The sequence below is a fragment of the Fomitopsis serialis genome (genome assembly GCF_022376445.1).
Source record: "Fomitopsis serialis strain Sig1Antser10 chromosome Unknown B0H18scaffold_225, whole genome shotgun sequence".
Lineage (NCBI taxonomy): Eukaryota > Fungi > Basidiomycota > Agaricomycetes > Polyporales > Fomitopsidaceae > Fomitopsis > Fomitopsis serialis.
The window spans coordinates 10,418-25,598 of record NW_025955185.1 but is presented as its reverse complement, the minus strand read 5'-3'; the positions used below and the strand labels follow the sequence as shown (position 1 = coordinate 25,598).

At 57.2% G+C, this 15,181-nt stretch overlaps 2 protein-coding genes across 2 annotated transcripts; one reads left to right on the top strand and one right to left on the bottom strand.

The window, feature by feature from the left end:
- Positions 1-3,758: 3,758 nt before the first annotated feature.
- B0H18DRAFT_960893 (uncharacterized protein) lies at positions 3,759-5,074 on the top strand (the record flags this gene model as incomplete). The annotated part of the gene is made up of 4 exons (XM_048043000.1): positions 3,759-3,826; positions 3,885-3,983; positions 4,208-4,758; positions 4,782-5,074. The coding sequence occupies 4 exons, from the start codon at positions 3,759-3,761 to the stop codon at positions 5,072-5,074; spliced, it is 1,011 nt and encodes a 336-aa protein (XP_047885564.1).
- A 4,815-nt stretch (positions 5,075-9,889) lies between these two features.
- Positions 9,890-14,851, bottom strand: B0H18DRAFT_960891 (uncharacterized protein; the record flags this gene model as incomplete). The annotated part of the gene is made up of 17 exons (XM_048042999.1): positions 9,890-10,033; positions 10,275-10,431; positions 10,534-10,592; positions 10,652-10,766; positions 10,840-10,905; positions 10,959-11,068; positions 11,393-11,430; positions 11,648-11,799; positions 12,265-12,428; positions 12,602-12,625; positions 12,673-12,700; positions 12,775-12,858; positions 13,035-14,012; positions 14,073-14,207; positions 14,277-14,537; positions 14,594-14,743; positions 14,799-14,851. The coding sequence occupies 17 exons, from the start codon at positions 14,849-14,851 to the stop codon at positions 9,890-9,892; spliced, it is 2,718 nt and encodes a 905-aa protein (XP_047885563.1).
- Positions 14,852-15,181: the final 330 nt, after the last annotated feature.

The window sequence follows — 15,181 nt, the reverse complement described above, 5'->3', positions numbered from 1 at the left end:
GTCGAGCGAGACTGAAGTACATGGCGTGACGGTGATCCTGTGAGATGCGTCAGTCCTGAGTCAAAACACCTGCAGGCGAGAAGGTGGTATGTATCGAGTTGATGAGGCGGGAGCCGTGCATGTCCGTCGACGTATGTCCGCGGTTGGCCAGCTGATCGTGGACGCCGCTCGATCGTCGCTGCTCCGAGTGTGGCACCAGTGACGCTGTGATGAGGAATGCGGAGGGCGTCGTAGCCTTCCAACGTGGGGCCTGTCAGCCGGTATACACATGTAGAACGTCCTGGAAGGCGCACGCACCTCGCGTGCGTTCTACGGCGAATTCAGGTGTCGCATCGATGGAGCCTCGGATGGCTGGAATGCTGCGTAGCATATGAGCCCCTCGTTGCGATGAGTATTTGCCACTCACCTCGTCAACTCTTTCTGAAGAAACTGGAGGTTCGCGGGCGCTGTGAATGGTGTCAAGTTCTCGTGTGGCTGAAGTGTGGCTGCAGTGAAGGTGCCGTTGCGCGTCTCACGGCGATGCTAGCCGGACATGGCTAAACAAGGAAAGCGCCATCACCCGTCGGATCTCCGATGGCCCTAATATTCCCAAAGAGGCAGGTCGCACCATCCGAGCGTTTCGCCGGCGTCCGGTCTCTGACCGAGTGGCGAAGTTCCGCCACAGCAACGAGTGGCACTCCTCGAGAGTGGTTGGGCATCGACGCATATGGTACATACGACGTTTTCATGCCTGCGATCGCCGAGGCAGCACAGTTGTGAGCGCAGAGGAGCAGCAATCAAAGTGAAATACAACACCAATTGATTTACGTGAGGGGTTCCCTTCGATCCATCTCCGATGCAAACGCTTGCCGCGTCCAAGCCACGTCCCCCACACGACCGTCTCCACGTGCCCCGGACGAGCACACAATAATAAGCAACCCCCGCCCACAGGGGTCCCTCGTCTGCGTCCGCGCATCTCACCTTGTTGTCCTAGTCTGCATCCGGGAGGCTATATCAGCCTGTGAACAGCGGGCGTAAACTCCCCTCCCCTCCTCCCTGCTCGCGCACATACGTCCTCGCCTGCACGCTCGCACTCCCGCACTCCGCCGGCACGCTGTCCTGGGACGTATCCCGACACGGTGGTCCCAGTGACAGCGGGAACAGGGCATCGGATTGCTGTGTGCGAGGGCTGCCCCCAGAGTGAGCCCAATAGGTCCTTGGGGCATCCCGCCACGCACCAGCACATCGGTGGCCGGATCGCTGTCGTTCACCGAGGGAGACCAGGACGACCTTCTCGCTGCCTAGGCAGACCCCTGTGTGCGCACATCGTTGTGCCTACGACTCGAAGAGGGTTGGTCTGCGTCTCTGTCCCAGCCGCACGCTGTCTGGGAGGACAGTCGTCATCAGCGGTACGCACGTCATTCGATCTAGGGTGCAGCTTACCTTCCATTGAACGCCTCTCTGCACTCCGCGCCGGATCTACCAAGGCCCCTGGATGCCCACACGCCTGAGGATGCAACGCGGCGAAGTCCACCCTGCGTCTCCGCTGCAGCCGCGCGTTGGTGATATCCCGGTCTGCCAGACGAGATGAGTAAAGCGGTACGTATACGATTTGATCTCAGATCGTGCATCTCACCTTCTCTTGAACCGTGCACGCAGAGTCATGCAGCCCTCGCCGCAGATCTAAGCTGCTCAACCCGTCCTACGGCACGCAGGCTGTTCGGCCCCGGGCAGGGGAAGATAGCCGCACGGGGTCTGTCGTATGTCACCGATGGTTGTTTCTTGCCAGGAAGCGAGTCGAAGTCGACGTGGAACGTTGAACGATGCGTGCCTTCACCACACACGGATCGCCATCGCAAAACGACCTGTTGTGATCAGGATCGTTCCGCAGCAGAACGCGTCCTTCGGCGCGGAAGAACAACGCTGCGCTGGGATGGACTCAGCATTCGTCTGCGGTAGTCAAGATCGATATGAACCCGGCGAACGATGCTCACACCCAGTAGACGACAACGAAAGGCAGGCAGTCTTGACTTGTTCAACAAGCGGAATCGCTACGGAAGACCGACCCACGCCTGCCAAGATGATCGTTAGACTCAAGTTTGTTCTCCCTGGGGCACTTACCAAGTATCCAGCCTGCGTCGCCATTGAGCTTGACGTGTAGTGTTGGTGGGTCTGAGTTGTAGAGTTCGCAGGTCACGGTGTTCGAGACGGACATCTCCCCTTACGTTACAACGCATCAGGTTCGAGTCTCTCGCCGCGCGGACACGGCCTAGGTTCCCGTCTATTCCATGCGGTCGCTGGGGGTGCTAGTTGAGTGATGTGAATCTTGATGAGTTAAGTCGCATTACTTACGGTTGCGTTCGTTTTGAGGTCGCGTATCTGCTTGTATGGTCACGTACGTCGTCTATGAAACGTTGAAAGAACTGCACACCTCGTCGTGAACCGTCCGCGTGGAACAGACGCAGCGCATCCCGTGAGCAAGTGGTCACTGCGAGGGCGCTGTGATGCGAAGTTGGTACTGAGTCAGAGAAACCCCGGTCCTACACTCGCCGTGTGGATAGTAGTATCCGATGTCTTCCAGGTAGGTTGGAGTCGCTCGCTTTGCTGACGAACTAGCCTGTTCTTGTAGCACGGTAAGTCAGTATCGTAGCACAGTAGGATTGTCGACGCACCCCATCTCGCAGCGCCTTGTCGAGTCATGGCAAGGTCGGTCGCTCCGCCAGAACGCATGTATAAGGTCGAACAGGGCGAAAGTCTTTTCAGGTAGGGATGTCGCGTATTGCGGAGGTAGGTCGAAGTTGAAGAACAGGCGAGGCGGCGGTGAGCGCTGGGCCACATAGAGATCAGGTAGTATATTCTTTCAATGGCGGGCTGATTTGCTGCGCTTCCGATTAGACCCCGTTGTCAACGGCCCATAGGGTAGAGTGGCATTGTTAGAGAACGGGAGGGGGACGGGAGATGAAGGTGAGTGGCGAGCCATTCGGGGTTGTGGCGAGGGCAGAGCGGGGACAGATTGGTTCGAAGCCTTCCTTGCCGCGCCACTCATGCACAGAGTACCCTAGCTGACGCGTATCGAGCTCAGGTGAACGGGAAACGCGTCTGGCACGGGAAGGCGAGTCTAGAAGGGACGCCACCCGCGTGAGGATGAAGACAACGCGTCTTTGAGGCGGCAGTCTGCGGGTATCGAGTAGGCTCGCGCGAATCTCTAGGGCCCAGCTGCGGCTTGCAGTCGGCTCTCCTCGTGCTGGGTCAGGCCGGAGTGCGATACTGGCCGCGACGGCATAGTGGCGGTGACTCAGTGCGTCCGGGCGCGATGCGAGGTCCATGCAGTTGCCAAATTGGGACGCCCTTGTTCTCAGTCCGGATACTGGTGCGTCGTATCCATGGCGAATCCTGCGTGCATTATCCCGTGAGCCAATCAGGGCAGGGACAGCGGCGCAGGGAAACACGCCGACTTGTCTGCTCTGGCTGGCTTGCGCGGGAAAAGCAGCGGGCGTGACAGAGGTCGGCTAAGCGAGGCGCGGACGGGGACTCGGAGCGTGACCACGCTGCACCTCGCGCTGCACCCTGCGATTCTAGTGTTTGGCTTCGCTCGCGTGTTTGTTTGCACACAAAATCGAACGTCTCCGCTGTCGCTCTCCCTCTAATTACTACCACCCCGTGTCCCTCTCGCATCCCTCGCGCCCTTCTATACTTTCCTGTCTTCCGCTTCCGTACGACAGCAGCCCCCTCCCGATACCACCCCATTCCCCCATCTCCATCCTATCATCTCCCTTTCCATGTCTTTCTACATCTACCACCCCTCCCTCCTGTTTGTTGGCGATGATTCCGAGGCTTACGAGGGACAGTAAGTCGTGACACATCGTCCCAACGTTGTTCGACGCTGCTGACAACCCGATTGTCAGATTTACCTTATCCTTCAACGATTCTCTTCCACATTCAGCGCCGAACAGCCTGTACGAAGAGACACATACATCCTCCGCCGACCTGTCAGCAGAGGAAAAGTGAGAATCTCTGCCCCTCATCACTTCAAGTTCTCGGTTCACTGATGCTTCTGCGTGTGCAGTGAGGCAGACTCATATTTCGACTGGAATGCGTACGAGTCGACGACGACGACGGGGCAAACCGAAAACAACAGCAGCAGCGGCAGCAGCAGTAGCAGCGACAGCAGCAGCAGTAGCAGCGACAGCAGCAGCAGTAGCGGCGAGCGCACGCCGTCTCGACGCAGCGACGCGACGGGCGGCACCTCAGACCCAGGCGACATCTTGTCTACTTCCGCGTCACCGGCCCTTGCGGCACAAGCCGCCGCGTCCCCACCACAATCTCCGAAGGTTGTGCAGCAACCACGGCGGCTGCTTCCTGCGCGTGATACATCACCGACACACTCACTACCGGAGCGCAATGACGAGGCGGTCAACGAGGCGTCGGTGGCACGAGCGGGCCAAAAACGGAGGCGAGAAGACGATGATGAAGGCGCAGACCATGTCAAACGCGTGCACCGAGAGCCCCAGGTTGCCGTGCAGGCGGAGATACCTGGCACGACCCACCCGGCGCCCTGCGCTGACGTCCTCCCACCGCAACCTGTTCCAAACGCGGGACCTTCGCAGGAATCTGCACCTCCGTCAGGGCAACCTCCGGAGATGTCGTGCACGCTTCCTCAAGGAGGGTCGGGACCGGAAATCTGCGGGTTCGGCGGATCCGCCGAGGACGTGTGGGTCCACCTCAAGGTGGTGCATGGCATGAGCAAGTATGCCAGTACGAAGGGTTTCCAGCGGAACTGTACGCTCACTGGAAGGGTCCAGATGAGGGCAACCACAAGCAGGCGCTCGACAAGGAGGCCAAGGAGTCGGGTGACCTGGGTGGGGCGTACCAGGTCGAGTGCCAGCTCTGCCCACCGAACAAGCGCAAGTACATGAGACTGGATAGTCTCGTGCGCCATGTGGGCGACGTGCATTGGCATACAGGGGATGACATGCGGTGGTGCGATGCATGTGGCAAAGCCAAACGGAAAGATACGTTTGGTGGAACACGCCACCATTTGCGCAAGTGTGTCAACAAACTCGTGCGCACCCACAAACGTCTGGGTCATCTTTGAGCTCGTGGACCCGTTTTCGCCCCATCTCCTCTCGCTATTCAGGACTCTTCCCCGGCTCTTAGGTTGCGTTATGTACCAGTGTCGTTGATGTTGCACCCTCGGTTCTCTAGATGCTTGTTATTGTTATTCCGTTGATCTCCTCGTTGTCCCCGCTTTTGTATTGCTCTGACCGTGTAGTCGCTTTCGATGTAGCACTATCTACGATGCTGTGTGATATATCGTACTGTACATTGTTGTTTCCGTCTCTGAATCACAAGCTATCCGAATTGCGAACACTTCCGACCCAGCTAAGGGGCTCGCCCACATCCGTTCAAGCAAAAAGCCCACCACCGCCCCGAAGGACATCTTTCGTCAGTTTTGCTCGCGATTGGTGAGTTCGAGCCTACATCCCGTGGTCGACGGGTTGATGTTGCGATTGCTCTGTGAGCGTATAAGACTCCAACCAAAGAGCCAGACCCTGCTCTAGAACCTTCCGGATACGTAGATACAGACACGTAACATACGATGCTGAACGAGGATGAAACGTTCACGACTCGAGATATCCTTGTTCCTAGGGCAGTAAGCCCGGGACATCCGTCGTTTGCTCCTGCGAGCAGCGCATCCGCAAGCGCGACGATAGCATGGCCCTCTGGACGACCCCGGCAGCTTCGCAATGAGTTGTACAGTCTTCTGCTTTGAGCGAGCCCTCCGCTCCTTAATGCTGCCCCTGGCGCAACACGATTCGTCAATCCCGCATAGACCGACACGCTCGTGTAAGATCACTTCCAGCGAGTAGCACTGGGAAGGACGATGAGCTGCAGTCATCACGGAGAGCATGTTGTGGTCGGAAATGGTAAACAGATACGATAGTACTCATGCAAGTAAGAGTTCTAAGACAGACTACCATATCCGATTCAGCAGGTTACGTGACTCATACAAATACTGCGAACTCACAGCCACTTGGCAGCCAGCCTACGGTCGCAAGAAGATTCCTCAAGGAAGGGCCCAACTCCAGGACCCGAACGTTGTAATCGCTCTCGACAATAAGTTCAACCGAAATGGTATCTTCGCCAAGACGTCCTTCCAGCGGGCCCGCATGTGCCTCGAAGTGTATGTAGCGCTAATTGCATTGTCCATCGCCACTCGAGTACCATTGTACATTGTTCGCCGAAAGGGTGTCACCGTCTTGAGCCTGCTTCCGTCATATATAAACCCTTAGTTCACCCGGCTGTCAAGCCAAGACCCAAGGATCACCCTCTTCCGACTACAGCTACGATGACCATACACGCCACTATCCCGGGACCATTCCTCCTAACCATCTATACTGCAGCCGTGAGTGGCGCTGCGAATGCCGCCAGGCTACACGAACACGCACCTCGTCCATCACGATATGCCAATGCTCTGACTTTTCACGGGGTCGAGAGTCCTGTTCGCATGCTTGCCAACGATGCTCAACCGACCGTAAGTCGTGATACATCCCCCCGCTGCCGTTCCGTTGCAATAGATGACCGACTTCTACGTCGTCCGAACAGAACGACGAGTCGGTCTCGTATCCATCGGCGGGCAGCATGAATGGCGGAGAACCTGTCCTAGCCCATGAGCCGTCAGCGAAGGAGATAACGTGAGAATTGCAACTCATTGTCCGTCTACTTGGCTCGCTAACATACCATCACGTCCAGGGAATGCGCATGGGCTGTTCGACTACTGACCAACTGCCGCTTCGCGATCGACAAAGACCCGCCCCCGCGTTATCTGCCAACCCACGGGGCATTTCGACCCATTCCCCTTCCAGCGCACGGGGCCCTGGAGGTCCCGCATGGGTGTGTAGACCAATGCTGTCACATATCCCTGTTACCCACGCCCCTCCGGAGTCGGTCGGTCGGTCCAATTCGGAGTAAACCGCACACGCGAGGAGACCAGCGAGGCGGGTCCCAGTCGTCCGACATCACGTCCAAAGACCGCTGGACGGCCCCGCGGGAGCGGCTGCGCCAAGAAAGGGCGGCGAACGACGTACACGTGTAGTTGGAGGAATGAAGATGACACTCTGTGCGACTGGCGTGGGTCGTCGGACACTGTTTTTCAGCACGTCCGCACGGTTCACGGGCTTTGGACTCTCGCCCATCCCGGGCCCGGCCCGTCGCGATCAATTGTAGCTGGTGCCCGTGCACGCACGTATCCCTCCCTGGCGAGATGCACGCCCATTGGCGCAAAGCCCACCGGCCGAATATCACTGAGGACCATGGCTATGGATCCCGCACCGGCCGATTGTCTTCACCTAGGCGCCACGCGCTACAGGGGACGAGGGTATCTCCCTGCGAAGAGGAGGACGCTCGAGACGAAGCCGTCGCTGCAGCCACGGCCAACCCTGCAGGGCACGCAGGCAAAGCCGAAGCGCTACGGTCTCCCGACGTGCGCGTGCACCTGGCGCCACAAGGACGGGCGGACGTGCGAGGGGGAGGGAGTGGCGGAGGACGGGTGGGCACACGTCCGTCACGCCCACGGACTTCAGGACCCGGTTCGCCCAGAGCGCGCCCCAACGCCGGTGCAGTGTGGACTCCGAGTCTGGGGTCCCTGCACGGTAACTGCATACCCCAGCGGGATCCTGGAGCACTGGACGAGTACACACCGGGGTGTGTTGGCGGAGACGCTGCCTCCAGGTCAGACCCGCCATGAAGCCAACGTCGGATGCGGAGCGTGCACCGACACCGAAACGGCCCTGCAGTCCCGGAACCGCGCATCACACATGACATACGAGCACCGGCCAGAGTGCAGCATTTGGTGCGATAGCTGCGGAGGTCGGTTTCGGCACGATACGTTTAACACAGCGAAACGCGACCACCACGGCCGCTGATGGGGCACTACCTGCTCAGTCACTGCGTACCCCAGCGCGATGCCGGAGCATTGGGTGAGCAAAACCCGCGGTGTGCTGGCGGAGACGCTTCAGCCTTCCACTTGGTCTGGACCGTTTGGCCAGTCCAGTGCGAGGTGTGCGCCGGGGGCCTGCTAGGATTGCGGTCTCGCAACCTCACGACGCACACGAAGGGCGCACAATGGGACTGCACCGTTTGGTGCGATAACTGCGGGAGTCGGTCTCGTGCCGATACGTTCAACAAGGAGACACGCGAGGGACACCGCCGTGACTACGCAACAGTTGAACATGCGTGAGCGACGGTGATCATTCGCTGCGTGTTTGATGACGAACCTTGTCCAGAAGTCATGCTTCTGCCTCATAGCCGTACAGCCCCACCCAGAGCGGACGCGCATCGCACGTCGCCGTACACGGATGGGCTACGCTCGCGTCCCTTTGACATCTTCTTCGCGGACCGAACGAGCCATTGCAGAGGACTTCACAGAGTCGGGCACAAGCGTTGATACCAACATCGACGAGTGTAATCAGAGCCTGCAGAGTGCAATTAACGTCAGAGCGAACCGATGTCCCTCAAGGATGTCCGTGACTCACCGTGTTCAACTTCAATACCGCATTCGTCCCATCGAACTATCACCATTGGGTCCACGGAGACGTCAGATCGACGAGCAACACTCATGCCGACGGTGATGCCGAGTCTTCAATGTCAGGGCATCGGTGTCGCATGATACAGTTGGGATGTGTATCAGCCTCCCCCGCTCACACCAAGGCCCCCGCCAAGCTGACACACTCACCTGCGCGATCCCAATATGGCAGGATCCTCCTATGATGACGCGCACCTTCCTCTGGCAGTGCGTCCGTTGTGTGCAGTTGCACGCGGCGATGAGCGCTGCGAGACGTCGGTGTGCTGTCGACGATGACGCGTCAGTCGGCAAGCGCCCATGACTAAGGGTGGCTTACCGTACGGCATTTGACGGGCGCGCGCGCCACGTCACCGAATGAAAAGCCGTCGTGCGCCCGTGTTCTAGCTCAGGCGTGTCAGGGGGAGTGAAAACGACACGAAAGAGTGAATCTGACCTGTTTCATGGATCGTCTGGAGCTGGCTCTGCTGCGTGGCAATCCAGTCGTGATCAACGCGACGGGGAAGGATCTTCGCCTGGAGCTCGATTTGGAAAGAGTGCATCCAGCCCGATATCGCCCGCTACGCTATGTAGGATAGAAGTGAGATCAGTGCGAACGCTGAGTGCGATGACGGAGACACCCACAGACTTCAACATCCCTGTGATCAATTGAGAGCCTGCCGATCGTGCAGTCCGGATCCATCGATCACAGGAACGATGCCTCAGCAGGACGAATGGACGACTGTCTCGCATGGGATGGATACACATGTGGGCGCGCCGATTGGGGCCAAGATCTGCCGACGCCAGTTCTGTGACGGAAGCAGAACGACACGCAACCGGAGCGTGGTGGGCCTACAACTGGGACGTCGTGGCAATCGGAGTCAGTTGTACGCTGGGAAAAGGCACGAGGAGGGCCGGCGTGTTGCTGCAAGCCGACGGCGTACGATCCCCGATCCTCCTCCGTCTGAATTGGCGGGGTCAATACGGAGGCAATGCGTGAGCCGCGGAAGCAACACACCTGTCAACGCGTGTCGTGTCGTGGGCGCACGGCGTCGATCTTCTGTGATTGGCCGATCGGGTACGTCGATCGTCGCTGGTTTGGTTTTGTCGTCGGTGGATCCTCCTGGTACTGCGCGTCCGCCGTACCTCTATTAAGAGTCCTGAGTCCAACAATGTCAGCCTGGGGGTTTCGCGATGCCAGACGCTCTCATTCACCTCAGTCTGACGTTGGTCGTGGGTCGTGTTTCACGTATGGCTGAGCTGTGGTTTCGACTTGGGTTTGCGCGCTTCTAGGCACCGCCGGCTATGTCGATCGCCGTCGCGAACGTGGCTGAACAAGGAAGGCGGCGTTCAGTACCCGTCGGATCTCCGATCGCTCGCTTCAGTGGTCCCAATGAGGCAGGTGGACCCACCGAGTTCGACTGGCGGAGTGACACCTCTTGACAGCAATCGAAGCGTCGATAGCGAAAGCATTCGTTCGCGTTCTTTTCGTCCCTGTCACAAAGGGAATGTGTGGTTCAGAATGGAGCAGCGGGGACAGGAAGTGCAATTCAATGTCCTCACGTGAAGGGTGCCCGAACATCGCCATAAACCGCGTCCCTGGTCTCCACGTGGCAAGTGTGGACGCAGGTCCCCATCCCCTGCAAGTTGCTGTTCTGATTCAGACCATGGCGACGATGCTCTCGAAAGCGGGCACCCACTCACCTCCTTCCCCTCCCCGCCTGTCTCCACGCACCCAGTTGCTTGTACGCTCATTCTCTCCCGCCCATCCCCCAGCGACTCCCGGCACGACGTCGGCCAGCTGTCCTAGGGCGATATCCTGCGCGGCCGAAACAGCGAAGGCAGGAACAGGATGTCGTTCGAGCGCTGTGTGGACGTTGTGGGGGAGCCGACTGAGCAACGTATCCACTCGACAGTACGTGTACACGAGCATCTGTCGGTCAGGAAAGCGGTCGTCGTACGGCTGCTGAAGGGTACGAGGGCTGACTACTCACCGTTTTCCATACCGTTGTGCCTTGACACCCAGTCTCCCATGTTCCTCACTCGCGCCGGCCTTGAGAGAGGTCGATCATGAGTGGTACGTCCACAACGATTACGCACATTGCATCTTACCTTCACTTCGACAAAGTCTGCGCAGATCGGGGTGCATCGACCTACTCCGTCAGGACTTGTGTGTCGCGTCTTCACGAAGTGTCTTACTGACGGGGCGTGGAAGATAGCCTGCTGTCTCACCCAACCCGTCGGTGAGTGCTACTGCATGAGCGGCTGAGATCGACGCGATGTAGCGAACGAAGTCTCACCTTGTGATAAACGGAGAAGGGCGAAGGTAAGCAAACCTGACTTGATCGATGCGCCTCAGCGGTTCCCTGCATATCACAGTCAACAATCGTTGCAATTTCCTTGGATTCGAAACACTCACGAAGTACTGTTCTGCGCTATTCCAGGCGTTCTAGGGCTGGATGTAAGATCCGTGAGGTTCTTCCGTTTGGGACGGGTTTCTTCCCCCCTTGGCGTGTTGATGTTCCATATCTATGTGGCAATAGTTAAGCATGTTGCTTGTGAGACGATGTCAGACGTATGTATCATGACGTAGGGCTCTCACTTTGAAGATAGACACGCTTTACAGCGTATACTACAATGGAAAGGCGCCGGTGAACGTCGTGAAGTCGGTCTTAAGGGAAGAGAATACGAACTGTATACGACTCCAAGCACATGACTCCGTCGCGAACATCGAACAGAATCTCGTCTATCTCTTAGGTAGGCTCCTCATTGGATCCGCTTGCGAATTCGGTAGCTTGTGTGCTTGACTCAGAGTCGGTAAGCCAGTATCACAGCACGGTGAACAACGCTCACCACCTCTTTTGGGCCAATGCAGCTCGTTCCCGTACGTTCTGAGGCCGTACCAAGTCGTCATACCGGTCTCCACGCACGCCCGGCTCCACGTCAGGGCACACAGTTGATTGGAACGACGCAGGCGCGTGACCTCGAGGTAGGTTGAAGGCAGGCGAAGCGGAGGTGAGTCGCGGCCACAATGGATGCAGGCGGAGTAAAACTTCAATGGCGGACGAGCTGCACTGCTCTCTTCATCAACATCGCGGTGTGACGGACCTGATGCTGAAGACGTGGTACCGAAACGCTGGAGGTGGGTGGAAGGCACGTCGGGTGGCGAGCCAGTAGTTATTGTGGCGAGGTGAGTGAGGGCCCGGGCGGATTGAACATGCTCCTTGCCGCGCTGAGAATGTGTCCAGTCTCCAGACCGCCTGTAAAGAGCACGCACAGATGGACGTTCCGGGATAGAGAAGGTGCGCCGCCCGCAGTCCGAGTTGGAAAGGAAGATCATGATTCATCCGTTTGCGAATCGAACGCATCTTGAACGAGCCAGTGTCGACCTTGGGGACTCTTCCGTATCTTCAAGTTTGGTTTCCTTGAGCCAGTGGGAGGGGCCGTACGGCGCCACTAAACTTGACGACCGAGTGGCGGGTGACCGCGAGTGGCTCAGCAAGTCGAGGCGCGACGCGAGGTCCACACACAGTTGCCAAATTGGGACACCCTTGTTCTCTATCCCGGTAACGGTGCGTCCTATCGATAACATATTCTGCGTGTGCAATTTCATGAACCAATGACCGCAGATGCAGTGGAACAGGGAAACAAGGCGACTCGTCTGTTCAGGCTGGTATGCGCGAGGAACGGCCGGGCGTGACAGAGGTCGGTGCAGCGCGACGCACCTTGCACGGCCGGTGTTTGGCTTTGACTGGGTGGCTGTTTGCACATAAAAATCGAACGTGCGGTCTTCCGTTGCTCTCTCCTTCTCAGCTAAACCTCCATCTATGACGCCCACTGGCTCTGACTCCCAGCCTGAGCATGGTCCGTAAATCGATATGCTGTCTCGCTGTTGTTCCACTCAATTGAATGACCGGCTTTTATGTCATCAGAGCAGACCGACGAGCTCATGGAGCATCCGTCAGCCAACAATTGAAACGAGCATGACGGGATTCTGGCCTGACGTAAGCAGAATGAGTCACGTTGGTCCGTTTCTCTTGTGCGTCGTAGGGCCGGGCGCACATGTGTCATGAACTGGTTGGGCAGCTATAGGAAGGATTAAACATAGAGCAGACGAAAACACCAATGCATACTCTCTTCGCTGGATGATACCGTTCATACCTGTCAATAGAGCTTCACGTGCGAATGGGCACATCACAACTTGCCGCTCACCGGGTGCACTGAGGCCTTCCTACCCTGCGGAACTCATGTCGTGATGAATCTTCAGGCTGTGGTATTCCGACTCGCTATGACTGAGTGAAATGCTCCGATCGTACATTCTATGTTATGATAGTAGCGTACAATATGTTACAACACGTATCAATGACAGACGTCACACAACAACGATGCTCTTCGAGGCTCGGGATGTCGGTGCTAAGCTATCCTGAGAATGAAACACAAAGTAGCACACAAGTCAGATCAATGGAGTTCTGACCGCCGTCGAAAGCAAACTTACGTCTCGCCGAACTGCGAATTCTTCTCCATGAAATGCTTCAGACAGGAGGAGCGATGATGACGCTTGCTCTTGTTGTATACATCATCCCGGCTTTCCTTGCCGCAGATATCGCACCAGCGGATCCGCTCCGCACGCCAGTGCGTAGTCAGGACGTGTCTGTTCAACCCGTCTTTCCTCACCCAACCCTTCTTTTCGCTCGTTGGGCAAATCCGGCACTGTACTTTGTTGTTGGACCCTATGCCCAGTTCCTTTAGCTCCCGCTCTATGCGTTCCTGATGGACTCCTTCCCAATGTCCACGAAATTCCTCGGGGAACCCGTAGAACTCGCATCCCGCCCAGTTGCACTGTATGCGTGTTGGGGGCGGTTGGACCTTTGCGAGCGCATCGAGACCGTGGTCGACACGTATGTGCTGCCAGATGTCCTCTGGATCTCCACGTCGGCCACAAACACGTCCGTTTTCGAGCTTCCAGGTGCAGGTATTATCCCAGATCTTCGTGGATTCTGCCTGGATTGGAGGCGAAAATGGGGGAGCATGCATCTGCATGCTCTCGGGGATCACGCCGGGTGCCTGAAGCTCGGGGATCGTTGAAGACCCCAGGAGCGGCTGCGTGGCGAGATTATCTTCAAGGCCCCCCGACGAACGACGTGGCTGAAGCGGGGGTACTGCGATGTCCTCGCGGTCTTCGTGGTCCTCGAAGTCCTCTACGTGCTCGTGTCCACGTTTCTGCCCAGATGAGGAGGCAGTAAGTGCGCCTGGTTCGTCCAAGGATGAGCTTGAGGGCACTCCGAGCCCATGAGATAGTGGCGAGCCTGCCCAGGAGCTACTGGGCGAGTCTGAGCGTCGGTTCACGGAGAACCGCGGTAGCGATATAGGGATCTCCGGGGCGAATGAAGGCAATTGCATGTTTCGGGTGGAGACAGGAGCCGCTGACTCGCGATCGGGCACTGCGCTCGCCCAGGCTTTCCTTGATATAGCGCTACAGCGAATACAACGCATCAGCGAGGATAATTTCAATTGAATCATTGAGAGCACATACCGATGAGAAACAGAACGATCACGCGCCGTGGCTGATGATCCCGAGGCACCCGGGCTTTCTAGTATATCCTCCATACGTATCGAAGCTAGACGACCGAGTCTGCGGACCTTGCTAGATGTACAGTTGATTCCTTTCCTGCAGCATAAAACGATGTAAGTACAACTCCCTATGATTGTGTTGAACAAGAATACTTGAGGTACGTACATTTGCGTCTTCCGTCTCTTTGTCGGTGGCTGACTAGATTGGGAGGGAGGGGCTGGACCCGGTGCAATATCTGATCCAGAAGATGCTGTATCATCGACTACTGATGCAGGCTCGGCCACCTGGAACATTGGGGGGTACAGCGAAGCCTGTTCAATGTTGCCTGTCGCTGTAGGAGAGAGGCTCTCCTCGCTTGATGATGTTGATTCTCTGTCCATTCCAATGTTGAACCAGTCATCCCAGCACGGGCCACTACCTGCATTGCTGAATATGAATAGTTATTGAATGCGTGAGTGAAGACGGAGGAACTGTTTCCGCACTGTTCTGCAAGTGTTTGCAGCATTTCAGGGGCATTTGGTGCGGTCATATATTGGTTCAAGTCCGCGGATTCAACCGTCTCTTCGACCTCTTGATCCCAAGAGCTGGAGTTGTCATGCTGAACTGTTCCGTCGACCTCTTGGCCCCAGAACCTGAAGTCCACGGAAGTCAGATCAACATCAAGTCAATCAGTAAACAAGACAGTACCTGTTGACTGGCTGCGCATATACTGGGCTCTCGAACGTGATGCGGAAGGTCATCCTGCGAATGGGTAGTGCGGTAAAGGTCTAGCAATTGATGGTAAATTAACCAGCAGGGAACCGATTTGTGGGAAGCTAATACGCGGGATGGCGGTAGAAGTGTAGTAATCGCGTTGATGAGAGGGGAGAGACCGAGACAGACGTGGTTGTGGCTGGCGGGCAGACGACGCGAGGTTGGATTTACGCGCCCAAACATCTCAACTGTCTCACGCACCATCGAGGGCCTCTGAGCCTACTCCCATACCAGGCTATCTCCCACGTGCGTTACTTTCCCCCCGTAACTTGTCCACGTCACTCCATCGATGACTGAGTCAAATTTTCTGTGTGTTA